A 24,056-nucleotide genomic window follows, 5' to 3' on the forward strand; every position below is an offset into this window, starting at 1 on the left:
TGAACATGACTAAAATATAATTTCATGGATAAAATCTAGGGACTTTTATTACCTCCCAATAAAGTATTTCATTTCAAATAAACATTTCTTGTATTTGGCTATATCTCCCATAGGAGAGGTGTTTTTAATTCAAAAAATATTCTTCATTTTGGGTATTACCTAAACTGTTGAATTGCCAAATCGTTCAAAGTGAAACTGAACATATTAGCAATAGCCTAACAGTTGTTGAATTGCTGAACTGGATAACCGAAATTCAAAGATTTAACAGGAAAAGACTTTAAGGAATTAAATCCGAACCCCTTCCGGCGCCGTCACTGACAACACTATCGATAGTAATTGTAGCGCGAACGAGCGTGTCACGGGGAGGGCTCTGTGTTGCACACGTATATCGATAGGTGTACTCTGGTACAATTCAAAGTTATCGCAGTGCATCTAGACGAAGATGGGCTTTTTATCTCTTTTGCCACTGTGCCTTGGCCTCCTGGCGATCCTGCCCCGACCCCTCGAGTCCCTGGAGCCCCTGACAATGGGCGCCATTGGTTTTGGGGCCCTGGGACTGGGGACCTATTTCAAGGAGCACACCTACTGCCGGTTTACCGAGTGCTGCGATGACCGTAGCATTCCGGCAGATACAGGTTGTAAGTACATGTTACAAATCTATGTGTGCATTTCCATAATGGGTGTATTCCCCGAAAGTATTGAGCGAAAAGCTGCACCGTAGGCTTATTGGCCAGCACATCGTGACCCAGCATATTCTGCCAGCAATCATGGCTCACGTTAAAAAGCATAGCAACTCCCGGAAACCGCTGGTCATGAGCTTCCACGGGCAGCCCGGAACAGGCAAGAACTTTGTGGCCGATCTGATTGCCGACGCCTTGTATTTGGAGGGCTCCAAGTCGAGCTATGTGGCCAAGTATCTGGGACAGGCGGATTTCCCTCAAGCGGAACGAGTCGGCGAGTACAAGATGCGGATTAATCGAGAGGTGCGACAACATTTGCGCAACTGCCCGCGATCCTTGTTCATATTTGACGAGGTGGACAAGATGCCACCCGGTGTCTTCGATACACTCGCCTCGCTGGTGGACTACAATGCCTTTGCCGATGGCACGGATAATACCAAGGCCATTTTTATCTTCCTCTCGAATACGGCGGGCAGTCATATAGCCGATCATCTCGGTAATCTGATGAAGGGTGGAAAACTGCGCGAAGATACGCGCCTAAGTGACTTCGAACCGCTGCTGAGGAAAGCCGCCTACAACATGGATGGCGGGCTGAAGAAGACCACCATGATCGAGGCCCATGTCATCGATCATTACATTCCATTTTTGCCCATGGAAAAGGTGCATGTGGTCAAATGCCTGGAGGTGGAGTTTGGTAGGTGGGACAGACGTCCCAATCACAAGATCATCGATGAAATCATGGCCTCCTCCATCAGCTACGATCGCACGCACGGCCTGTTCGCCATTTCGGGCTGCAAGACGCTGGAGAAGAAGGTGGCAATGTCCATTAACTAGGGCACCAGTCCGAACAGTCCGCCACTGTGATGCCTTTTACACATATGTTGTTTTTGTATTTTTTTCAAAGTATTTTAAGGAATAAAGTGAATAGGGCATTTAACTACCAGGGATTCAGCCACTTGAGGCGGGCATCTTTGCGCAGCAGATCGGTATCAAGTCGCTTGGGCTGCTCATCGTAATCCTGGCGAGCTTCCAGGCGGCTTTCGATGGGTCCCAGATCCTTGGTGACCAGACACTCGCCGTTCTCCTTGAGTATCGTGTGCCGGACATCCTGGGCAGTGGGTTCGCCATAGGGAAATGTCACCGGGGTGACCTTGACCAGGTGCTTGATCTTCCACAGGCGGGCGTTGTTCTCGGGGATGTTCTTGACCACCGTGAAGTCGCTCTGCTTGCCATCAAGTCCCAGATCTTTGAGGATTCGTTTCTCCCAATAGGGATTGCCCTTCACCGGCTTGATGCGCTGCACCCGGAAAAGTTTCGCCGGCTCCACGGGGGGATCCTGGTGATCTGGAGTCCTGAAATAGGTCAAGGTATGGATAATCCACATATATGTGATGATTTTGGCAGCAGACACTCACCTGGGATAGTAGGTGATTCCCTCGAATTTCTGGCCATCTTTGTAGAGGAACTTCTTGTTGTGCTTCCCATAGCTGCGCACCGACCATGTGCTGCTCCTCAGTGGGGTCAGCAGCCTACCCAGGTTCATCCTAATTGAATATTTTAGCTATTTACCGGAAAAATGCAAAAGGAAAACAGCCTCGCTGTTGTTATGAAATACAATGCCTATCGATGGGCATCACTGGACTGTGCTGTTAAGCGCATCTATCGTATTTTACAGCATGTAAATGCTAACCGTTTACTGTTAACCGCAAGAAACGTAACCGATTGCTGTTTAAATTCAAGGGCGGGAAAAGTAAATGCGGATAGTTAAAGTAAAAGATTTAATTTAAAGGATATATATTTTTCAAATATTATTTTTTTCTATTTTATATGCAACATAACTAGCTGCATTTATGGTTTTATTAATAAAGTTCGATTTTACAATTAATTAGAGCAAACAGCATCCAGGGGATGATTTCTTTTGGTGAAAAAAGAGGCGGTCTCTTAGAGAACTGAACGCCATTTTGTCAACTACAATTGGCGCTTCTCAGCGAGGGTGGATTATTTGGCATTGGTGGATTTTCCACAGAATAGGGATGTTTGGATTTTTGCTATAAAGGAAGCTGCAGCTTCCTGACCGGAAGTCAGTTCGATACGCGAATCCTTCGGGCGAACAGCCAAACGTAGTGAAAAACACGGATATCTTCAAGTCAACTTCAGGATCTAGGAATCCTCTGCACCTGTGACTGCTGTAAGTTAAAGTTTTAAAGTGTTCTTCTAAACCGAATATTCTGAGCCATTTTTTAAAGTGCCTTTAATGACCTCAAAAACTTCAAACGGCTAAAAAACATATACAAATTACTCTGAAACTCCAGGATTGCAATTGAAATGCTACTTTTTCTTTGGTGAACCAAAATAAGGCAAGAGAAAATCTTCCATAAACTGCTAAACAAATGGTAAACCAAAAAGCTTAAAGAAGTTGTATAAGCAATTAAAAACCAATTTTTTCAATATAATTTTCATTTAAAACTTACTTATCGCTTTTTTTCTGGTTTACAAAAATTGTGAAAAATGAACAGATTTTTATGTTAAAAAATGAAATACACATTTTTTTCTAAATTAGAATGTAATCTTAAAATTAAAATCAAATAGTATAAATTGTATTTTATTTAACTTGTAATTTCAAATATTACGATTTGAAATAAATAGTGCATACAGAAAGTATAAAAGTGGCATAGAGCATGAGAACCTATATTTTATTTGTGCTCCTTTTGGCATAAGTTCTATAGTTTTTGAACCTCTGGGGACTTTAGTGACACCCTTGCAAGTTCTTCAAACTGGATCGGATATCCATCGATTCGGGGACACCAACTGCTCCCTTTTTCCGAAAACAAAACCCAAGAGAGCAATGGTCACGTCTTTGACTTGATGCAACTTGTGCGACTTTTCAGAAAAACCTATTAAATCCATACACTTACAGATATAAAATCATACGTAAACCGCAAAGAAACAAAAGGGTTTCCAAGTAGAGGGGTTACGAATCTTGAGGTTTGTCAACTCCCGCGGGCAAATAAACGTGCCGATTGTTCAGCTATTTGTGTAGGTGTGAAAATATGTTGCGAATAAACAATAAACACAATAAGTACAATAAAAATAAATGGAAATAATAGCAAACGCAAACAGAATCTGCCGAAAGGGGTGTGTCCTTCGAGGAGGACGACGCACTCGCACACCCTTCATCACAAATGTCCACAAATGAACCATAAATAATGCAAGTGGCGAACTATTTGATTTGAGGGCTTGCAGCTTTAAGGGTTCAGCACCATTGATCTTTGTTCAATACTTCCAATTAATTCGATTTTATTTCTTAGAGCTTTGTGAGCAGCAACTGTTTATAAGATAGATTAAACTAAAATCTTAACTTTGCCTAACAAAACAATCTGCATATTTTCAGAAAGTTAAGACACCAATTTTTAGAGATATGACTCTTTAAAATTGGCAAATCGGGGTCACCTTTTTGAAAACCTAGCATAAAAATAAAAATGTTATAGTACGTGATTAGAGATTGGAACCACAAACTCTTAGAGGCATGCAGCTTTAAAATCGGAATTCCTTTATTTAAAGTATGGCCTTTGGATTGTGCAGTTTTGGGTCACCATTTAGCAAATCCGGGGATACTTGGATTTGCCATTTCTTAAATTAATTCTGTACATCTAACCATGGGTTTTGTATTTATTTTTCAGCTTTCAGGAGCAGGCAGAGCAGACCCAGTACCAAAACAACCGCAATTCCCAAGTAGGAGATCAAAAACAAAAGCCCAAAGATGGTCTATGATATGACCCACATGGCGGCGGGTCCACCGCAAAGCATTTCGCTGAGTCGCTACTACCTGCCCGATGAGGATGAGATGGTGGGGCCTAATAACCCGCATCTGGTCAACGAGGACTATGCGGCCAGTACGACCTTGGATATCGACAAGCGTTTCCAGGCGCGAATGGCCTGCGAAACGGCGGCCCAACCGGCACCGCCACCGCCGCCCACGCCGGCACCACGTCGCCGGACCACGCCCATTGCCCACCTGGATCCCTCGGAACTGGTGGGTCTGTCCCGGGAGGAGCGACGTCGCAGGCGGAGGGCCACCCTGAAGTATAGGACGGCCCATGCGACGAGGGAGAGGATCCGCGTGGAGGCCTTCAATGTATCCTTCGCCGAGCTGCGCAAGCTGCTGCCCACCTTGCCGCCGGACAAGAAGCTCTCCAAGATCGAGATCCTCAAGCTGGCCATCTGCTACATTGCCTATCTGAATCACGTGCTGGAGACCCCCTGAGACAGCGCCGGCGCCTCCAGCTTCGCCACCAGCTGCCTCTTCAACGAGGCCAACTTTTTCGCCCCCCCGTAGGAGGTGGGGGGGCGATGCACCCGGGATCAGGGGGCGTGGCCGGCAAGGTCAGCAGAAAAGGCTACGGGTATCCTATATCAGATGAACGCATAACCTGGAAACCCCACACCTTACGCCCACTAATCAGAGTGTAATATTATTTATTATGAACACCAAGTTTCAAGGCTTTGCTAAGCAATGATTACATAAATTGTTTTAACCAGAGGTTAGTAAACTGATTGTCCCATATCAGATGAACGCATAACCTGGAAACCCCACACCTTACGCCCACTAATCAGAGTGTAATATTATTTACTGTGAACACCAAGTTTCAAGGCTACGCTAAGCAATGGTTACAAAAATTGTTTTAGCCAGAGGTTAGTAAACTGAATGTCAGGAAAGGAGTCAATGGTCTGCCTTAATCAACCGACGCATTTTCAATCGCGCTGCTTATTAAAGGGTTGACCTATACCTAATCCTAAAACAATTTAAACAAAACTTCAAACTGACCAGCTAACCTACACTTATATTATTTAACCACTGGATGGTAAACAGACTAGTCAAAGTCCCTGTTGAAAAAGAAACTGGACACTGGAATGTCCAATAAAACTTTTTGTTTTGTTTTGTATCTACATTTTTTGTATAGAAATGCAAGTCCCTATTTCATGCTAGCTTATGATAACAACATTTAACCAAAGGTTAAAAAGCTTATTCTAATAACACTTAAAAATGTCCACATCAGTATTAGACAATTGAATAAAGTTTCTTAATTTTCCTGTTAGGAAAATAAGGAACATGGTAATATCATAAGATAATTCTGTACATTTGTTTAGCTCTTTATTTTCGAAACCCGATTAAATTAAGTTAAGATGTAAACTTACATTTTCCAATGTTAATATAGTTTGGAATATAAGAAAAATTAACCAAAACCATTTATTGTAATATATATGCTTATATAAAAATATATGATATACATGTAACCGAATAACCTTAAACCAGAGATTTACTAACATTTAGGGTTAATCAATATTCATTTTTTTTGTCTAGCTTTAAGACGTGATATTTGTTTATAAACTAACTAAACTGTGTGTGTTAGCCAGTCAAACAATAAATATACATATGGTAAAAGGAATAAATAGCTTGTTCATGGGTTATTTGATGCATTTTCATGCTTTTGCTCAACCTCTCGACTTAAAACTCCCCCTGGCTTTTGGACCTCAGCTGCTGGGGCTGAGTTTTCCATTTGTTTGGACGTTTTGCTGGGAAAAGCCAGATGCTAACCGACTCCCCCTGCCCCACAACCTGCGTATCCCCACAAAAACGGGCGTGTCCTTCGTGAAAAGCACCGCCCCTTCTGCAAAAAACAGAGTGGCCTGTGGCTCAGTTTTCAGACTCAATGTGTATTTAAATACAAAAACATATATTTTTATTTCGAAATTCGGGAAAAGAAATTAAAAATTCTAAAATGGCCCTTCATTTTAGCGCCCAGCAGGTGAGCTAAATATCAAAACACCCTGTATTTTTGCTTATTGGGAGGCTGTATTCTATATCTATAAATAACGGCCTAATTTGGTTGGTACGGGTAACGGTATACATATGTACCTATCTGCATATATATGTATAAATCCATGGATGTAATCATTTTCGCAACGATAATAACAATAACAACAACAACGTGGCAATGGCAACCAATTTGATGCCTTGCCATCCCTTTCTATCCCCATAAAACGAAGCTTGCATTCCGACAGTCTGCAGTTTGTCCCTGTATGGGTGCTATTCTCATGGGTGTGGGTGTACAGGCGTCTATAAACAAAAACAACGCACAGGCGACAAAAGTGTTTTTTTAAATAAAAGAGGATGTATAATCTAAGTGTAATATAAATATTTTTTCTTTTCATTAGTAGTTTATTTTTCAAAAATTTAGGTTAGTTCCTTTTTTTATTAGCCACAAATTGTACCTAATTAGAAGTACCTAATGTTATTGTTAATAAAAGATAAGCAAGAAAGACATAAGTTTTGATAATTATCAATGAAAAGTGTTTGAAAAATGTTTTTTTTTCTAATAACTAGTAATTATTTTTGTTAAGAATATTTTTTAAAAACATTGTTTTCGTTAGTAATTTATTTTCGAAAAATAATGTATTCAAATTATTTTCGAATTTCTTTTTTTTTTCTATCTGAACTCGTTTTTGATTTTCTTTCTTTTATAATAAAAGGATAGTTTCTTTTTTTGATTAGCCACAAGTTGTACCTAATGTTCTGGTTAATAAAAGATAAGGAAGAAAAATATAAATGTTTGAAAAAGGGTTTTTTCTAGTAAAAACGAGTGATTTTTTTTGTTAAGGATATTTTTTAAAAACATGTCACCTGTGTTGGGACTTTTGTTTTTGAGTGACGTACGCATCCCGTAACCGTTACCGTTACCGCTACCGTTCCCGTTTCGGCCCGCTCCGCTTTTGTTTTTTCGCCCCCCTTTTGCACATTTGCAAATAGCGACAGTTAAAGTTTATTTACTTGGTAACGGTAACTTTGGACCAGGCCTTTTGCCTTTTTGGCCCCCTTCGATTGCGATTGCCACGCAACTCGATTTCGGAGTCCCGAGTTATTTCCCATATACACACACAATCGCAACGGAATCGGTTAACTGAAGAGGTGAAGGAATTTCGAAAACCAAAATAATATACCAATTGCCATACGAAATTGGAATTGAAATACCTTGGATGGCTTAATTTAATGGTTTTCCAATTGGCCAAGAAGACAGCTGTTTGGGAAATTGATTAGAGGAGTAGTGGGAGGAACCACAGGATACGAGGGATTGGACCAAAGGACATTCGGCGGCAGAGCGTGAAATTAGCTTAAGTGTTTGTCGCCGCGACCAGGACAAAAGGAAAAAAAAAAAGAGGAGAAGGAGCAGAAGGACTTTTACCACCCGTAAGTCCTTGGCTACAAGTGCAGCAGGAGATGCGATACAAAAGTACCTCATAGAACAGGCTAACCCATACCATACCATACCATCCCATCCATATCCAGGCTTGCACGTGTTTTTCAACTAGCTTTTTGACTGTCTAATCCTGCGGATGCGAGTGCAAGGACACCATGTGATAAATTGCACCCCAGAGGGTTGCCATAAAAATCATCGCTTCGCCTGAGAGGGGTGACCTCTGCCCACTGGGGGTGCGAACTATCCTATCTATTCTATACCCAATCCATGGCCATCCTATAGCAATCTTAATCACAATCCCATCCATCTGGGCCAAGTGTTGTAATCGGGTGTCCGTTAAACGCCAGCTCTTTTGTTGCTAATTGAGTTTAAAATCAATTTGTATTTTTCACGCTGGAATTTGTTCGAGCGCTCGAGAGGAAGTGGAAGTGGATGTGGAAGTGGTTGTGGAAGTGGAAGCGGAAGTATTGTGTAATTGCCGTGCAAATTTAATTACAGTGGCAACATCTCGATTGTGGAGAATGTGGGTGACCAGCAGGCACGCGCTGCGAACGTGTGCCTCCGTTGTCACTCCCCCAAATCACCCATTGTGGCACCCATTGGAACACCCATCGGAACACCCACTGCACCACCCACACCACCCATCGATCAAGGCCTCAATCAAGTGCTGACAACCCAGCTTCCCGGTATCGAGTTACCAACAACCAGCGGTTGCCCATTTGCATTCCTTAATTGAAATCCGTCCGCGTGGGAAGACATCTCTCAGCTTCAAAGGTCCTTGAAGTTGCTCTCCCCTAGATCTATATAACCTATAAACTTTATTTACCACTCAATTTGGTAAACTCTTGATTAAAAAAGTTTTGAATTCTTTCTTGGCAGCATCGTTTTCTAAAAGATAAATATAGTTCCCTTTATACAAACAAGTTTTAGAGGTACTTTAGATAAACTTTACTTTATCACTAAATTCAAATCCTTTCTGGTTAAAAAGGGTCTTAAACTCTGTCCTGACAGCTTTTTTCTTAATTAAAAATAAAGTTCCCTTTATATAGAAAATTTTAGCGAGTTTAATTTTGTAATATGAGAGAGATCATAATCCTAACTATCCACATCCTAAGTGTATTTACTTTTTTTAAAAAGTCATTGCAAATTTTTAAATACCTTAAAATTAAAAGTTCTTATCTTAATATTATTATTATTTGTTAGACAATGAGTTTTCCATGATATGATTTTTTAAACTAACAAAGCTATATCTATTTAAGTAAATAAACAATCATAAAAAATTGAAACTTTTTTTTTAAATATGTTACAATTTTGTAATTTTATTTTAATGATGATAAATAATTTTCATGAATTGCAGACATATTGCCATGCTTGGTCGTTCCATATTTCTCGTATACCTATACCTGCTATTAGGTAATCCCCCTGATAAATGACCCGGGCTTAAAGATCAGAGCCTCGTTTTTTAACGCTCCTGGCCTTAACTTTCGAAAGGCAAACACAAACAAGGCATTAAGTGGCATTAGACGGATGCCTTTCTACACATGTTCCGGCGTAGAGATTACGCCGTGTAATTGGCCCCACCTCCCGCCTTCTTTTTTTGTTCCGGGGTTGGTTCCGGTTTTCGCCCTCGGGGTGGGCTTTTTTATCAATTGGTTTGTTTGCCCGTGGACCATAAATAAGGGAATTACTTGAGGGGAGTGGAGAGAAGGGGACGTTTTCCTAACAGGTGTCTATCGACTCCTGGCTAATCCCCCTTAACCCAGGCTCCCCTTCATCCATATCCCTTCTATACTTTTGTATCGACCTCTGTTTATTGCAGTTTGAGGGCCGATTTGAGTCGAAGCGGCTCAACAACTGGGAGTACCCGCGATTCTCACCACCCCGCCCACGAGGACTCAAGAAAAACGCCAAGGTCGTGGCCGCCAAAAACGGACACCTGCTGCCCGGAGTGAAAAAGTAAGCAATTTGTATTCCCCACACAAAAAAACATACCTATATATATAAAGAAAAGATATAAAATCAATTTTTTAAGGCCCAGAATTTAAGATTACAAAAGTTAAGGTTAAGTTCGGGTCAATTTCTCAAAGTGCAATTAAAAAGAATGAAAATTCTGTATGCAATTTTAAATAACTATTAGCAATTGCATTTCAGATATTTCTAAAATTAAATATTTCCCCAGAATCTGGTTTCCACTAAACTCTTTTGTGGTTTTTCATTTGGTAGCTTTCTGAAACAATCTTGTTTTTAACCGTAAGACTAAAGACTAATATTCTTAGGTACTGAACCTATTACTTTTTATTTAATAATCCCCAAAACTAATCCCCAGGGAGGGCAACTCCTTTGGCCAATATCGTGGGACCTACGAACTGCCCCATCGGATATCGCGTAGCTTTTGTGCCCACTACGATGCCTGTTTGAGTGGGCGTTACAAGTTCATTGGATTTCCCCGCGACCTTTGCAGTTGCCAGCGGGAAAACCGAAGGGCACTGGCCTGTGACCAGCGGACGACCTTGGGCCAGGAGGGCGATCCCCACTGGATGCGCCAGAAGTGCCAGACCAAGTGCGAGGGCCTCCAGCAGATCAAGGATCTGCACGAGCGGAGCCAGCGCTGCAAGCGCGCCAAGTGCCAAGTGGTGGTGAGTGGGGATCGGGATAGGGATCGAAATCGGAATCGGGGTCACCATGTAACCCATAAAGCATATATATAAATTCACTAAGTACACACAGGAAAAGTACCCTTTTAAGACTATACGAATCATGGATCATTATATACATATGTATCACTTAACTTATTACTTATAAATTGGAGTAGTCTAACTTTTTTGTGGGTAGACTAAATTTCCCAAGTCACGTTCACAATATCACCTTAAAAACTCACAAACATCTAACTAAATATTGAACCTCAGGTTAACCTTCATTACTTTAAACAACGCTTAAAACACTGTTTAAGCATTAACCGGAGGTTACAAAAGTATTTTTAAAAAGAAGCACAAATATTTAACACGCATTCATTATTTTATTTATGTCTAAGCACTAACCGTAGGTTAACACACATTTTCTTCTTTATCTGAGTATTTCACCATCACTTTCACTTTATTATGCACCTGCTCATATTAATAGAGTGAAAAGACCGTAAAGATGCCCCCGAAGGTGTCCAAGGTGGCCTGTGTGGCCATCGAAAAGAGGCGTCGTAGACGCACAATTACCGCCTTTGCCAAAGGTCGACCTGCAATGCATGCCAATGAATCCACGGCTTCCTATGAGGGACGCCACAAGCCGGCTCCAGTTCCGGATAAAACGCCTTCAACCACTGCTCCGGCCAAACCGAAGGATAAGCCAAAGGATAAGGGGAAAGACAAGGGAAAGGAAAAAGATAAAGCCAAGGATAAGGGCAAGGAGAAAGAGAAGGAGCGCAAGGGATCGAAGGGCCATTAGTACCACTTTGGAGTCTTATATTTTGGAAAATCGAAATCAATTAAAATTATATTATTTTATTTACCTAATATAATCTCAGGTTAATACTTTTATTTCATACATAACTTTATATAAGTCCTTCTATTATTTTAGGGTTAACCGGAGGTTACAACAATATTTCAAAGTAAAACCTAAATATAAATATTTAATAAGATTTTTCTTCACCTTTTGAATAACCGAATTCACTAACCATAGGTTAACCAGTTTGTATAATCCTAATTTAAGCACTAGTAGGTACTATATATAATATATTTCGAGCACATTTTCGTCATCTATTATTAATATTAAAACCAATTTCACTAACCTCAGGTTAGCTCATTTGTATGATACATTGCTGATGTAAAATTTGCCCACTAGTAGGTAACATATATATAATATTTCTATCATTCTATCATTTCATCATTGAAATACCATTATATTTGATAATACTCACTAACCTCGGGTTAACTCATTTGTACTATACACAACTCATACCATCATTCTCATCTTCATCTCATCCCACCTGCATTCCCATCTCCGTTCGTTCCGCTAATGTAACAAGTGAACCTGAAAGCCACCCACTCCATCCAAAATCCAACCATGTCGCAAACAGCCCTCCCGGAACTGAGCTACACGCCTGGGGACTTGACGGAGCCGCAGTTCCGGTTACCCTCGCACCAGCAGCTCCTCGACCAGAAGCGGGATAGCTTCGATAATCTGCCCCTGAGTCGCCTCAACTTGGACACGAGGGATACACAGCCCATCAAGTATCGGGAGCAACTGGGTTCGGCGGCGGGTCGTCAGTTTCCCGCCTTGGCAGCGGCCCAGAATCGCTACTCGGATCACTTGGAGCGCGGTAGTGAGCTCAGCTTTGCCGTTTTGGAGCCGGGCAAGGATCTCATCTCACTGCCAACGGTGGGTGTGCGAAACTTTGACACCGATCCGGATTTGATCAAGAAAATGCCGTTGCACTCGATCACGGAGAAGCCGAACGAGCGGTGTCCATCGCCGGTGGTTCCGGCCTATGCCAACTTTGAGCTGGCCAAGCGAATGCACCAGGACAACCTGGATCACCAGCCGCTGCCCGATTGTGTGGCGGATTTGGCCTTCCGGCGGGCACAGATCTCCGGCGGACATGCCGGTCTCGCCCTGGACATCGATCCCATTGCCACGGGCGTGGGTGTGAAGACCCACAATGCGGGACCAACGCACTGCACCAAGATGAAGGTGTTCCGTCCGAAGACCGGCGGTGGCATTGTGCCCCGAGCCCTGGGCATCGGGGATCCCTTCCGGGGAGTTGGCTCGGCACCGTCTAAGAAAATGGGTCCCATGGATCTGGCCATTTGCTGGGACTTCAAGCCGGCCAATCCCGCAGATGAGCCACGTCTGGCCAGGCATATAGATGGCTCCAATGACTCGGCTGGACCGGCGGTCTTTACCTGCGTGAAAACGCCACGCGAGGAGCAATCCTCCTCTGACCTGGGCAGATCCGCCGGGGTCTTCACCAGCACCCTGGGTGAAGCGGATTTCTTTGACAAGGACATCCTGCGGAAGAGGACGGATTTCGGCGGAGCCCGCTTGGATCGCGAGGGTCCGTGTGCCTGCGATTACTCGCCGCCGTCAAGGCAAAGAGCACGCAGTGTCTCCCGGGATTCCAGTGCCTCGCATTGCAGGCGAGGATCGGGCATCGGGGGACCGAATGGCGGAGTGAGCTTTGGCAACCTGGCGGAGTTACCCGGTCGCGGAATGCCCGATCGACTGGCCAAGCAGTATCAATCGTCGCCCCTGCTGGGCGATAAGGATTATCAGGCTCTAAGGGAGAAGTACTTGGGTCCGTCCTCTGCACAGGATTGCCAGCCGATGAACTGCAGGCCAACGGGAGAGCCACCTTGCAAGCGGGATGTCCTGCTGCGACGTCCTGCCCGCCGTCTTTGCCACAAGGTGGCCCCAGCTCCGCGCTGCTGTCCACCTGCATTTGGTGGCCATGGACACGGTCATTGCCTGACCAGCAAGACGGCCTTTCGAGCCGGACTCCCAAAGCACAATGCTTCCGGGGATTTCGTGGGCATAGAGCCCGGCTGTGGAGGAGGCGGAGGTGGAAGGGTACTGGTCGTGCCACGCCCCCGGCAGCCCTACTCCAAAAAGAACTACGACATCGAGACCCTGGTGCCGCCCTTCCAGAGCCAGGCTGGCGGAGCCGGACAGGGCGGCTATCCGGAGCACTGGCGACTGGCCAGTGTCTACCAGCACGCCTATAAGCCGATCGACCAGCGAAGGCGACCCCTCCTACAAACAGTCTACAAGTAGAGCCATGAACAAACTAAGTCTGTCCTCTGAGACTCATCTAGATTTTCCCATTTCAATTGTCCGTATAAAGAGTTGTCCGCTCAAGAGAATATCAACCAAAATAAAGGGATTCCCTTAAAGCTACTGGCTATCAAGTGTCTGTTCAAATATAATAATTTAAAAAATATTTAAGGTAACAGTAGGGAATGAAATAAAATAAAACTAACCAAGATTTTTGTAAGAAAATAAAAAAAAAATCTCTACATCACAACAACATTTTCGGAGTCAAAAAGAGGAGTTTAAATTACTCTCAATTAAAGTTACAACTTGTTTTAACGTAAGAATTGTTACCTACTGAAATTCATAGATTTAAGTTCTTAAAAAAATTCACTTATACCACAATTTTTCATTATTGTGGAAAAATACATGACGAAAATTGATGCGACTATAGCTGTACACAAAAATTAGTTGTATTACTACCCACAGAACCATCGGTCCAAAAATAGGCTAAGGTATTGCCCATAAGATAATCTTTCCCCGATTTCGGTCTACCGAAATACATTATTCTAATTTCCCCTTTTTATTTTGTTATTTTCTCTTCAAATAAGTAGAAAATCACTTCGCATACAAGTTCATGTAAAAACAAATGTTATATATTAACAAGATGTAGAAAACATACATATATGAATAAACGTTCAAACATCAAGCAAAAATTAGCAAAAAAATTTAGTTTTTTAACTGCTACAATAAAAGTAATTGTCAGATCGAAGAATGCCATATCTCGTTGAACTCGTTGCTTAATTTCCAATCCATTGGCATTAAAACCTGAAAAATTTTAATTTTTGACATTTTTTGCAAAAAAACACGATGCACCCCCTGTAAAAAAATTCGAAAATGGGTCAAAAAATAAATTTTCCTTAAAATTATTGGGATCGTTAGCATTTCAAGCAAGCTGCTCAAAACAGTCGGTCTTTTAGCTGTACGACTTCATTTGGCTAAGTTACGATCGAAAAACTGGATAAAAAAATCGAATTTTTGGCTAAAATGTGAATCTCATATTTTTGACCAAATCTGAATCCCATTTTTTCGCCCTAAAAATGTAGTTTTTTGGCTGCTACATCAAAAGTAATGGTCAGATCGAAGAATGCCATACCTCATTGAACTCGTTGCTTAATTTCCAATCCATTGGCATTAAAACCTGGAAAATTTTAATTTTTGACATTTTTTTCAAAAAATCACGATGCACCCCCTGTAAAAAATGCGAAAATGGGCCAAAAAATAAATTTTCCTTAAAATGATTGGGATCGTTAGCATAGCAAGCAAGCTGATCAAAACAGGCGGTTTTTTAGCTGTACGCCTTGATTTGGCTAAACTACGATTAAGAGTCCGCTAGGAAGATTATTTTTGACCAAACTTCGAGGGGCTTTCCTAATTTCGGTATACCAAAATTATTTTGTTTCCCGTTTTTTGTTATTATTCCCTTCATATAAATAGAAAATCATTTTGAGTACATTCAGTTAAGGTAAAAAACAAATGTAATATATTAAAAGTTGTAGGCAAACATACATATAAGAATAAACGTGCAAACATCAAGTACTTAAAACTCTAAACATTGTGTGAATAAATTTGCAGCAAGTTTTTAAGGGAGTTCCCCTGAATACAAAAAAAAGTATTTATTAAAACTATTTTATAGCTCATCATCTTTAAAAAATACTAGATGAATTGGTTTTTCAGATAAAAATAGAAAACCTTTCGGCTTGCTGGTTTTGTGTGACAATCTTTGGGTGCATTTAAGAAACTTAACTAGGTGCTGAAAAATCGATTTTAAAGAAGTTAAAACCTTGATGAAGTGGGTCGATTTTGAATGGGAACAGAAATAAAAAGAGGTCAGTAAAATAAGGATATCTAAATATCAACTTTTAACAAATTGAAATTTCAATAATGCCAAATTGAGCTTTATAACAATGGGAAAAAATGATACAGGAATTTAAGAACTCTAGATATTTCTATAATGACTTCTTGATAGTTTTTAAGTCCCCCCCAAACCGACCCACTCCGATCCTGGTGGCCACCTCACTTGGCGGTGGCGTAGGCATCGTGGCTCTTGTGGAACACATGGCGCAGCACGTCCCGCGTGGACCGCCGGATGCTGTTCCTCAGGGTGTGCTTCTTCTCGTTGGTCAGCTGCTCGATGGTCATGTACTCGGTTTGGGCCACATTCGAGCGCAGCTTCATCGTCCGCTCGCTGGTGTCAATGATGGAAATGTCGGCCAGCACGGGTTCCATCTGGTTGTCCACCTCGGCTACCTTCTGGGGCCTCCGCCGCAGGCTGTGCCGAATGCTATGGAGTATGTTGTTGTGATGATGATGGCTTGGAGCATCTGCATCCTTATCCTCCAATTTCTCGGGAAACGTATGCGTGGGATGCATGAGTCTGCGTATGGACTTCCGTATCATGCCCTTCATGCCGCCACTGGGTTTCACCTCGGCCGACTTCGAGGATTTGCTGGATCCGATGGAGTGGAGTGACTCCTTGCTGGCCGCCTTGGTGGGCAGAGCAGCAGGTCTGTAGGCCCGAACGAAACGTGTGGGTGCCTTGAAGTCCAGGTCATCGGGTTCGTCCTCGGATTCGTCCGAGGCATAGGCCACATCTTCGGCTGGGGCTTCCTGCTGTTCCTCGAGGTTCCTTTGCTCTTGCAGCTGCTTCTCCAGTAGTTCCTCCTCCAGTTTCTCCTTCTCCAGCAGCTTGACCCTCTCCTGGAGCTTCTCCTTCAGCTGTTCGTGCAGTTTCTCCTGCAGCTTCTCTCGCTCCAAGTGCTTCTCCCTCTCCAGGAGTTTCTCCTGCTCCAATTGCTTCTCCCTGGCCAAATGTCTTTCCTTTTCCAGCTGCATCTCCTGCTCCAGAATCCTCTCCTGCTCGCGTAGCTTCTCTGCCTCCAAGTCCTTCTTCTCCTCCTCCACCTCGGGTGTCTCACTAATCTCGGTGAGAGTGCGTCTACGTGTGCAAACCAGACGTCTCTCCACTTGACTGTCTCCTTGGGCCACCTCCTGCATCACTAGCTCTTGGGAATCCGTCTCCATGACCAAGGAGACCTTGGTGTTCTTGGGTAACTCCACTTCCAAGCTATTTCTGGGCACCTCCCTGTCCACCTGGACACCATTCTTCCGCAATTTCGCCTCGTTGATGCTGTTCTCCAGCTCCAGTTGATAGCGATCCAGCTCCTTGCCAATATCCATGGAGGATTCCTCGCTGATGGCGCCCAGCGATCTCTTGGGCGCCGGGACAGGCGAGAACACCAGCTTCTCGGCCAGCAATTTGCTGGGAGTCAGCTGGGCCAGCGACATGCCATGGAAATCGATGCGACAGCCCAGGGTCGGGGTGAAGGGCAGCCCGATCTTCAAGTTGGTGGGCAGCGGCTCCTCCGTATCCCTCTCGGCCAGAGCGGGATTCGCCACACCCGAGGGGTTGCAGGCCGCCTCGGAGGCCTCACTTGGCCTATGGATCTCGAAGGGATTCAGCGAGGCTGGGGCATCGCTGCCGCGCAAATTCAGGCCAGGATTGACGAAGCCCTTGGCGGGCGTGGCTGCCGAGCGGACGACCTGAAAAAATTAAGGGAAGCTTAGTTCATTTCGAAGATAGGATTGTATATTACATAAAATGTATCTAAGTGAAGTTAAAGATACTCAATTTTTTTAAAGAAAAATATACAATTGTTATAAACTAAAAGAAAACCCTTTTTTATTATAATGCAAATATTAAATTTATATTGTCCTTCTGTTTAGTTAAGATGCTTTTTATAATTCTAATGTAAGATATACATTTTCAAATTTTATTTATTAATATTCTACTTTAATATTGAATAGAAGTGTAAACTTTAAAATAAGCATATAATTAGTAATTTAATAAGAGCTATAAATATCAAATTTATTATGTCATTAAAATAAACAGAATTTAACAATATGTACATGTACTACACTTAAAAATGTTATTAAATAATTATAAATAGTAAAATAAATAGTAGCCAAAACAAATTAAATTTTTAAAGGGAAACAAACTTCAAATTATAAAAAATATTTCATAAAATACATAAATTAAGTAACAAAATATTTGAATGATGTATAAATATAATATCAAATAAGATGAGTACATACTGTACCCAAAACCAGGTGAAAAGTACACCCATGTACATATGTAGTTCTCAACTGGGAAACTCACCTCATAGGGATTGAACTGCTTCTCGGGCAGTTCCAAATTCAGGCCAGGATTCTCGAAGCAGGCCAGTTGCTCGCGTTTCTTCTTCTTGGGCGGCTGTCGCAGGACCTCGAACGGATTGGTGGGCAGCTGCTCCTGGGCAAGATCGGCTATCGACTTGACCTCCAAGCCGGGAAAGGGATTCGGATGGGGATTGCTATTCTCCTTGGCCAAACGACGGCGACCAATCATCAGTTTCTTCGGAGTGGAACTAAAGGCCGCGTTGGTGAAGCAGGATTCCGTCGCAGACGCGACAGCTGCATCCTGTGCGTGGATGTGCGACACCTGGGCGTCCTTTCCCAGGGGTTGTTGTTGTGGATTCGGGGGCGGGGCAGCATTACCACTCAGCGTCTCCCTTTTGCGCTTGCGCGGCGTCTCCGTAAAAGCCAAGGCAGCTATGCTCTTCGTTTCCAACATCCTCTCAAGTCTCTCTCTGTATCTTATTAGTTTATTTTTTTATCTTTTAACTGGAGTAAAATCGTTTCAACAAGCAGCGAGCAGCAATTATAAACAACCAAATACGACACAAAATGCCATTTTGAAAATCCTTCAGGCAGCTGGAACCGATTGCGCCGTTAGCCAACACTGGGCGCGAACCGGTTCAGCCAGGAATGCCACGACATGTTATCGATTGTAACTGCTAAGGTGAACAGATGTTAAATCCAGCTATGTTAAATTTAAAAACTCCAAAAATGAACAATTTTAATACGTTTTGGTTGTTCAACTTTATTTATCTTAATTTTAATTACAAGATTTTTAAGAAAATGATTTAAAAGTAATTTTTTTACAAATATTATTCATATAAATAATAATACTTCCCAAAAATTATATTAGAAATATTAGCAAAACATGATGTACTTAAAAACATTTTGTTTTTCCTTAAGTAAATTAAATACAATAAAATATGTAGATATATTTTCCCATTGCACGACCGTTGAAAATTCAACCGCCAAACTATCGCATTTCGATGTTGATTAACGATAGCCTCGCACAAATTGCATCTGTCGATAACGATTCATGGCATCATTTTCGATATTATATTTTTAAAACAAGACACTAAAATCCCTTTTTAATTTTAGAGGATTTCTACAGAACAGTCCGCTTTTAAATTAAAGCAGAAATGTGGATTATTTAGCGGCAAGTCAGTTTATTCAGTGCTCTTGGTGGGCAAGCCAATTTGCCACTCAAAAAGTAAACAATTCCAATACACAAAACGCAGCTTGCTGCGTAGAAAACTGCCACTAAACAAACAAATAAACTGGATACGCACTGAGAACCAAGAGTGGGCTACTCCAGCACAGACGAGATGTCCAATTCCCGGCATCGCAAACCGGCAAAATCCTCCCGCGTGCCGCCGCAGGCCAGGGAATACATCACGGAATTGGCCGAGGATCGGGAATTGGAGCGATTCATGGCCTTCTCCTCGACGGCGAGCAGTGGAGCCAGTGGCAGCACCCACAGTTGTGCTCTGGGAACCGTCCTGCCGCCAGGAATCCCCTCCACCGCTAGTGGCTGCGCCAGAGAACACGGATCTCAACCCCAATCCAGTCACAGGCGTCGCACGAAGAGCAAGGGGTGTCCACCAGCCAGTGGAGAAGCAGAGGAGCACCTACTGGAGCTGCCACCTACACCACCAACCAGCAAACCCAGTCTCCCTCAGCTGAGTCCACAGAAAACCCAAGGAACCCAAGCGAAATCCGATGAATACACCATAATACCTATTGTAATGTCCAGAAGTCCAAGTTTACGCCCAGCGGCGGCCACTCAAACCATGTCCCTATCCGTGGAGGATCTAAGGACACCCACCAAGCAGCCCAAGGAGATGCAAACCAAGAAAACCCAGACGCCAGAGTCGGCTTTAAAGTCCCACAAGCGCCTGGAATGGGATCCCGCGGCCGATGTGGGCTACTACAAGAGGGCGGTGTCCACCAGCAACATCAGCACCCTGGAGCGTTCTGTTCTGGAGGAGTGCGGCTGGCGTCAGCCGATACAGCGATCTGAGACTGATTTGGACAGGTTACACCATCGGGAGGCAGAGGAGCCGTCGCCCATGCCGGATAAACCGGCGCCACCACTGGCCTCCAGTACTTTCGTCAACCGCAGCGAACGCGGGAAGCCCTCGAGCTCCAGAATGGGGTCTCTGGGAAGTTCCATAAGCTCTAGAAAGGAGGACTCGCAGGAGATTTCCCACAGCAGATCAAGGAAGGAGGACTCTGGCTCTCGGCCAAAGGATTCGCACAGCAGTTCAGCGAAGGAGTCTACCCATGGCAGTTCCTTAAAAGAAGGTACCCAAGGCAGTTCAACGAAAGAGGATGCCCACAAAAGTTCTAGGAAGGAAAAAACTCAGAACAGCTCCAAAAAAGAAGATACCTTAAACAGCTCCAAACGAGAGGCTTTCCAAAGTGGCTCCAAAAAGGATGACTCCCTCGGCAGCTCCAGGAAAGAGGAACTAAGGCTCAGCTCACGAGTACAAGATCCACAGGTCAGTTCCCGCCGAGCATCGCAGTGTAGCTCGCAAAAGGAGTCACTGGGCAGTTACAGAAGGGACGACTCCCGGCTCAACTCGCAGAACAGCTCCAGAATGGGATCGCAAACTAGCTCAAGAATGCTGAATTCGCGTTCCAGTTCTAGGCGGGAATCTCAGGCCACCTCGCTATACGGCAGTTCGGCGGCCAGTAGCTTCGATTACCACATATATGTGGAGCAAGAGTTGAAGATTGCCAAGCAGGAGCAAAAGAAAACCGAGCAGAAGGAAAATGAACCAAAAGAGCAGCCGGAAAAGTCTCTGCGACCAAGGGAGCAAAAAAAGAAGGAACAACAGACGAACCATCATCACGAGAAGGAAAAAAAGATAGTTCAGCATCTCGCCAAAGAGCAAAGGAAAGCTGAACAGCGGGAAAAGGAGCGCGAACAGGAGCGTCAGTACACGGCGGCCCAATTCGAGAAGATCTTGAGCAGTCGACGGCACGATAACAAGGAGAACCAGCAGCCACAGGTCCCAGCTGCCAACGTATCCACCGCCGCAGCCGCCTCCACATCCTCCTCTTCAATAGGAATTGCATCAGGATCGGGTCACCGAGGGGAACTGGATCTGGGAATCGATTTGCTGTGCTCGCTGGTAAAAACTCGCAGTCTCAGCCAGGGACAGAAAAAGAAACTCGTTAGGGATATAGCCAGGCGTATTTCTTGCCTGGATTTGGCCGAGTCCGGCAGCAGTTTGCGTTCCCTGAGAAGCAATCAGTCGAGCAACACAAAGGAGCAGCTTAAAGGTGGGTAAATCGTTTAACCAACAGTAATCCCCACTAACTCTTGACTTTTTACAGAGCCAATTCCCTTGCAGCGGCATGATATGGCTACCAATACGTCGCAAGCTGGTTCGGTGAGATCTCTTAAAGGAGAGCCTCCAGCTCTGCCAGTTCCCGCTCCTCGAAAGCGTGGAACTGCCGGCACACCTTCACCACTGCCCACAAGTTTCTCAAACAGTGGCTCAACCAGCGCCTCACACGAGGTGATTACCCAAAAGACCAATGTACCCACTCGCGATGCAGCCTCCACGGATGCTGATGCAGAGGCCGAGCCCTCGGATTTGCAGGAGTGGCTGAATCCCATGACCCAAAGCGAAATAGAGTATGAGCAGCGTTTAAAGGGAGGCGGAGATTCGGAGCGGAGGAACCAGCTTAACTGGATCCACACGGAGATTCGACGCCTGCAGGCGTTGCAGAAACTTTTGGGCGATACCAAAACCATTTTGCCAAGCAGTTCTATGCAAATCGAAACGGGCAAGGGATCCGATTGCTCCAATGGAAAATTAGCTGTGCCTTCGGTGCAAATGCCAGGCCTAGAGAGATGTAGCAGTGGCCAGGAGGAGCCATATATCGTGGCAAAGTTGCCAGAAGGAATGCCAGCTGAAGCATTTGTAGAGGTGGAAAATCCAGAAACACCAACCACTCCCCAGCCTCCAGTAAGAATGGAATCGGTGGGTGTGGCACCCAAGGAGCTGCCTTCGACTCCTTCGTCCGTAGCCACACCGCCGCCGCCACCACCACCGCCTCATCTTAACCAGCCAAAGCCACAACATCGCAAGAAGATGGCCACACCGGTACTCCAATCGAATAGCTCCACCAGCGGCGGTGGCCGCAGCGAAAGCGTTTGCTCCTTTGTCCAGCAAAGGCAGCGACAGTTCCGCGAGCACTATCAAAACCAGCAGCAACAGTTGCTCTTGTTGCAGCAACAACAACTTTACCAGCAGCAGCGGCAACTCTACCAGCAACAACAGCAACAGCAGCAACAACTCTTCAAACAGAAGCAGTCGCATCATGGTCACCAGGAAACATATGCTCATCAGCAGCATTGCCCGGTAAGGAAATCACAGGACAATATCCTTCTACCACTTGCTCATGCCATCTCTTTCTTTTTCACAGCAATACCAGAGGCCTGAGCAGGGAACACACCAACAACACGAGGAACAAGAGCAATACCTGCAGATGCAGTACGCCCAGGCGGCGGGCAGTACCTATGCCACGCCACATTTGAGTGGTAGCGCTGGCTATAGCTGTGCGGATAACGAGGGAGCCATATACTATCAGGTGGTGAACTCTCAGGCAGCATCCAGCTATGTGCAAGCAGCCATGGTGGTCACAAGAACGACACCAAACGAGGGAGCTGCAGCAAGAGGAGCAGGAGCAGCAGCAGGATCGGGAGTTGGCAGATCCACCACAACCACCACAAGTTCGTCGGCCTCGATGATGTGCATCAGTTCGGATATGTCCATACCCATGGGCATGGTCAATACTTGTGAGACCACCACAACGACCACCACCCATCAGTACGACGATGTGGCCTGCCAGCGGGTCAGAAGAATGGCCAAGGAGGCAAGGCGAAATCCAGAGAGTATGCAGCGACAGACGCTGCAAGTTCGCCCCAGTGCCATTGCCTATGTCATCCAGTTCACCTCGTCGGGGGACAGTGAGGTGCTGCCCGAGACGCGATCCCTGCAGGATCAACTACAGCTGGCCCGTCCCGAATTCTGTGCCAAGTCCAAGCAACGCAAGGCCATACTCAATCAAATGCAGATGATTCGGAACGTTAGACGGCGGGAGATGGACGATCTCTTGGGCGAGAATACTAGCTTGGAGACGTTGGATAGGCGACTGCTGCAGCTGCCACCACCGGCCACTTGTATGTTATGATAAGAAGAAAACCCCTTACAAGAAGATTAACCAAATCATCTCTTCCACAGCTCGTTTGAGGATTTTTACCACCAGGGAAATGAAGGCCATGACCACCAAACGTTGTAAAAGTTTGCCGGAAGTGCTGGCCGCCCAAAATCGCCAACTGGAAGAACGAAGGCGTCGCTGTAATCGTCTGATGCGGGATGTCTTCAATAAGGTAAGGCACTCCCCTTACTTTATATCTATATGTTATCTTATAAATAATAATAATTCAAAATCCCATCAGCGCCTTCAAAGTCGCGTGGCCAACGGACAGCTCTCGCTAAATCACAGCAGGACAATCATCTAGCGAAGATCGAAATATGAATGCCATGGAACAGGAGAAATGACACCCCAGTACACAGCCCACCAGTTTAATTTTTATTTTGCCATTGCCAGGCTTTTTATTTGTTTAACTCTTAAACTAATTGTTAAACCGCGAAATGAGGTTTGGTTAGGTTTATAGGAAATGTTAAAAATTAGTATAGGATAGTTAACCACATACAAACATAAACTTATACGTTTATAACGTAAAATCAGCATTTATCTAAATTTATAATGTTTTTAAATTAAATAAATTTATCAACAGGGTTTTTGTTTCGTACAATTCAAATTGATATTGCAGTGTTGCCATAAGTAAATATTTTATAGTGTGAAATTGCGCTTTTTTAATAAATGGTAACACTGTTTACCGCCAAATTTAAAGTAAGTCGTTATCTGTAAAGATAATATTATTTGGATACAACACATGTAAGGATCTAGAATTTTTACTCTGATTCTTAGAGTTAGGATATCTAAGGAATTTCATGAGATGACAATACAAAAAGGATTTTTCCCCATGCTCAAATACTATATCCTTTTTTTAACCCAAGTCTAGTTTTTTTTAAAGCCTTAACCTATCCCCATAAAATAAAACCAT

At 44.0% G+C, this 24,056-nt stretch overlaps 7 protein-coding genes across 7 annotated transcripts; 5 read left to right on the forward strand and 2 right to left on the reverse strand.

Moving 5' to 3' along the window:
* The first annotated feature begins 398 nt into the window (after positions 1-398).
* Torsin (torsin family member) lies at positions 399-1,617 on the forward strand. Its single transcript, XM_017083303.4, has 2 exons — positions 399-638; positions 697-1,617. The coding sequence occupies exons 1-2, from the start codon at positions 443-445 to the stop codon at positions 1,512-1,514; spliced, it is 1,014 nt and encodes a 337-aa protein (XP_016938792.1). The 5' UTR covers positions 399-442; the 3' UTR covers positions 1,515-1,617.
* Positions 1,545-2,323, reverse strand: mRpL30 (mitochondrial ribosomal protein L30). The gene is made up of 2 exons (XM_017083304.4): positions 2,096-2,323; positions 1,545-2,032 (listed from the first exon to the last, which is right to left on the reverse strand). The coding sequence occupies exons 1-2, from the start codon at positions 2,221-2,223 to the stop codon at positions 1,618-1,620; spliced, it is 543 nt and encodes a 180-aa protein (XP_016938793.1). The 5' UTR covers positions 2,224-2,323; the 3' UTR covers positions 1,545-1,617.
* Positions 2,324-2,753: 430 nt separating this feature from the next.
* HLH4C (Helix loop helix protein 4C) lies at positions 2,754-6,087 on the forward strand. The gene is made up of 2 exons (XM_036820682.3): positions 2,754-2,868; positions 4,361-6,087. Exon 2 carries the CDS (start codon positions 4,441-4,443, stop codon positions 4,942-4,944), a length of 504 nt encoding a protein of 167 aa, XP_036676577.1. The 5' UTR covers positions 2,754-2,868; positions 4,361-4,440; the 3' UTR covers positions 4,945-6,087.
* A 260-nt stretch (positions 6,088-6,347) lies between these two features.
* Positions 6,348-11,440, forward strand: LOC108016704 (protein Flattop homolog). Its single transcript, XM_017083431.3, has 4 exons — positions 6,348-6,487; positions 9,756-9,892; positions 10,263-10,572; positions 11,057-11,440. Exons 1-4 carry the CDS (start codon positions 6,461-6,463, stop codon positions 11,369-11,371), a joined length of 789 nt encoding a protein of 262 aa, XP_016938920.2. The 5' UTR covers positions 6,348-6,460; the 3' UTR covers positions 11,372-11,440.
* Positions 11,441-11,832: 392 nt separating this feature from the next.
* Positions 11,833-14,043, forward strand: LOC108016743 (uncharacterized). Its single transcript, XM_017083484.4, has one exon. It carries the CDS (start codon positions 11,990-11,992, stop codon positions 13,694-13,696), a length of 1,707 nt encoding a protein of 568 aa, XP_016938973.2. The 5' UTR covers positions 11,833-11,989; the 3' UTR covers positions 13,697-14,043.
* A 1,149-nt stretch (positions 14,044-15,192) lies between these two features.
* On the reverse strand, positions 15,193-18,498 carry pon (partner of numb). The gene is made up of 2 exons (XM_017083403.4): positions 17,892-18,498; positions 15,193-17,275 (listed from the first exon to the last, which is right to left on the reverse strand). The coding sequence occupies exons 1-2, from the start codon at positions 18,342-18,344 to the stop codon at positions 15,749-15,751; spliced, it is 1,980 nt and encodes a 659-aa protein (XP_016938892.2). The 5' UTR covers positions 18,345-18,498; the 3' UTR covers positions 15,193-15,748.
* Positions 18,499-18,984: 486 nt separating this feature from the next.
* On the forward strand, positions 18,985-23,846 carry Alms1a (Alstrom syndrome 1a). Its single transcript, XM_017083960.4, has 5 exons — positions 18,985-21,196; positions 21,251-22,284; positions 22,349-23,105; positions 23,167-23,315; positions 23,385-23,846. The coding sequence occupies exons 1-5, from the start codon at positions 19,234-19,236 to the stop codon at positions 23,445-23,447; spliced, it is 3,966 nt and encodes a 1,321-aa protein (XP_016939449.2). The 5' UTR covers positions 18,985-19,233; the 3' UTR covers positions 23,448-23,846.
* Positions 23,847-24,056: the final 210 nt, after the last annotated feature.

Source organism: Drosophila suzukii, chromosome X (genome assembly GCF_043229965.1).
Source record: "Drosophila suzukii chromosome X, CBGP_Dsuzu_IsoJpt1.0, whole genome shotgun sequence".
Lineage (NCBI taxonomy): Eukaryota > Metazoa > Arthropoda > Insecta > Diptera > Drosophilidae > Drosophila > Drosophila suzukii.

What these genes read in the sequence shown, in the direction of transcription:
- pon (XM_017083403.4), bottom strand. Translation starts at nt 18,344, where the DNA reads ATGTTGGAAACGAAGAGCATAGCTGCCTTGGCTTTTACGGAGACGCCG. An exon ending in AGCAGTTCAATCCCTATGAG is followed by an intron (nt 17,276 to 17,891) that starts GTGAGTTTCCCA and finishes TAATTTTTTCAG; the next exon opens with GTCGTCCGCTCGGCAGCCAC.
- LOC108016704 (XM_017083431.3), top strand. Translation starts at nt 6,461, where the DNA reads ATGGCCCTTCATTTTAGCGCCCAGCAG. An exon ending in TTCATTTTAGCGCCCAGCAG is followed by an intron (nt 6,488 to 9,755) that starts GTGAGCTAAATA and finishes TGTTTATTGCAG; the next exon opens with TTTGAGGGCCGATTTGAGTC. An exon ending in GCGCCAAGTGCCAAGTGGTG is followed by an intron (nt 10,573 to 11,056) that starts GTGAGTGGGGAT and finishes TCATATTAATAG; the next exon opens with AGTGAAAAGACCGTAAAGAT.
- Alms1a (XM_017083960.4), top strand. Translation starts at nt 19,234, where the DNA reads ATGTCCAATTCCCGGCATCGCAAACCGGCAAAATCCTCCCGCGTGCCG. An exon ending in CACAAAGGAGCAGCTTAAAG is followed by an intron (nt 21,197 to 21,250) that starts GTGGGTAAATCG and finishes GACTTTTTACAG; the next exon opens with AGCCAATTCCCTTGCAGCGG. An exon ending in GCTGCCACCACCGGCCACTT is followed by an intron (nt 23,106 to 23,166) that starts GTATGTTATGAT and finishes TCTCTTCCACAG; the next exon opens with CTCGTTTGAGGATTTTTACC.
- Torsin (XM_017083303.4), top strand. Translation starts at nt 443, where the DNA reads ATGGGCTTTTTATCTCTTTTGCCACTGTGCCTTGGCCTCCTGGCGATC. An exon ending in CATTCCGGCAGATACAGGTT is followed by an intron (nt 639 to 696) that starts GTAAGTACATGT and finishes ATTCCCCGAAAG; the next exon opens with TATTGAGCGAAAAGCTGCAC.
- LOC108016743 (XM_017083484.4), top strand. Translation starts at nt 11,990, where the DNA reads ATGTCGCAAACAGCCCTCCCGGAACTGAGCTACACGCCTGGGGACTTG.
- mRpL30 (XM_017083304.4), bottom strand. Translation starts at nt 2,223, where the DNA reads ATGAACCTGGGTAGGCTGCTGACCCCACTGAGGAGCAGCACATGGTCG. An exon ending in GGAATCACCTACTATCCCAG is followed by an intron (nt 2,033 to 2,095) that starts GTGAGTGTCTGC and finishes GACCTATTTCAG; the next exon opens with GACTCCAGATCACCAGGATC.
- HLH4C (XM_036820682.3), top strand. Translation starts at nt 4,441, where the DNA reads ATGGTCTATGATATGACCCACATGGCGGCGGGTCCACCGCAAAGCATT.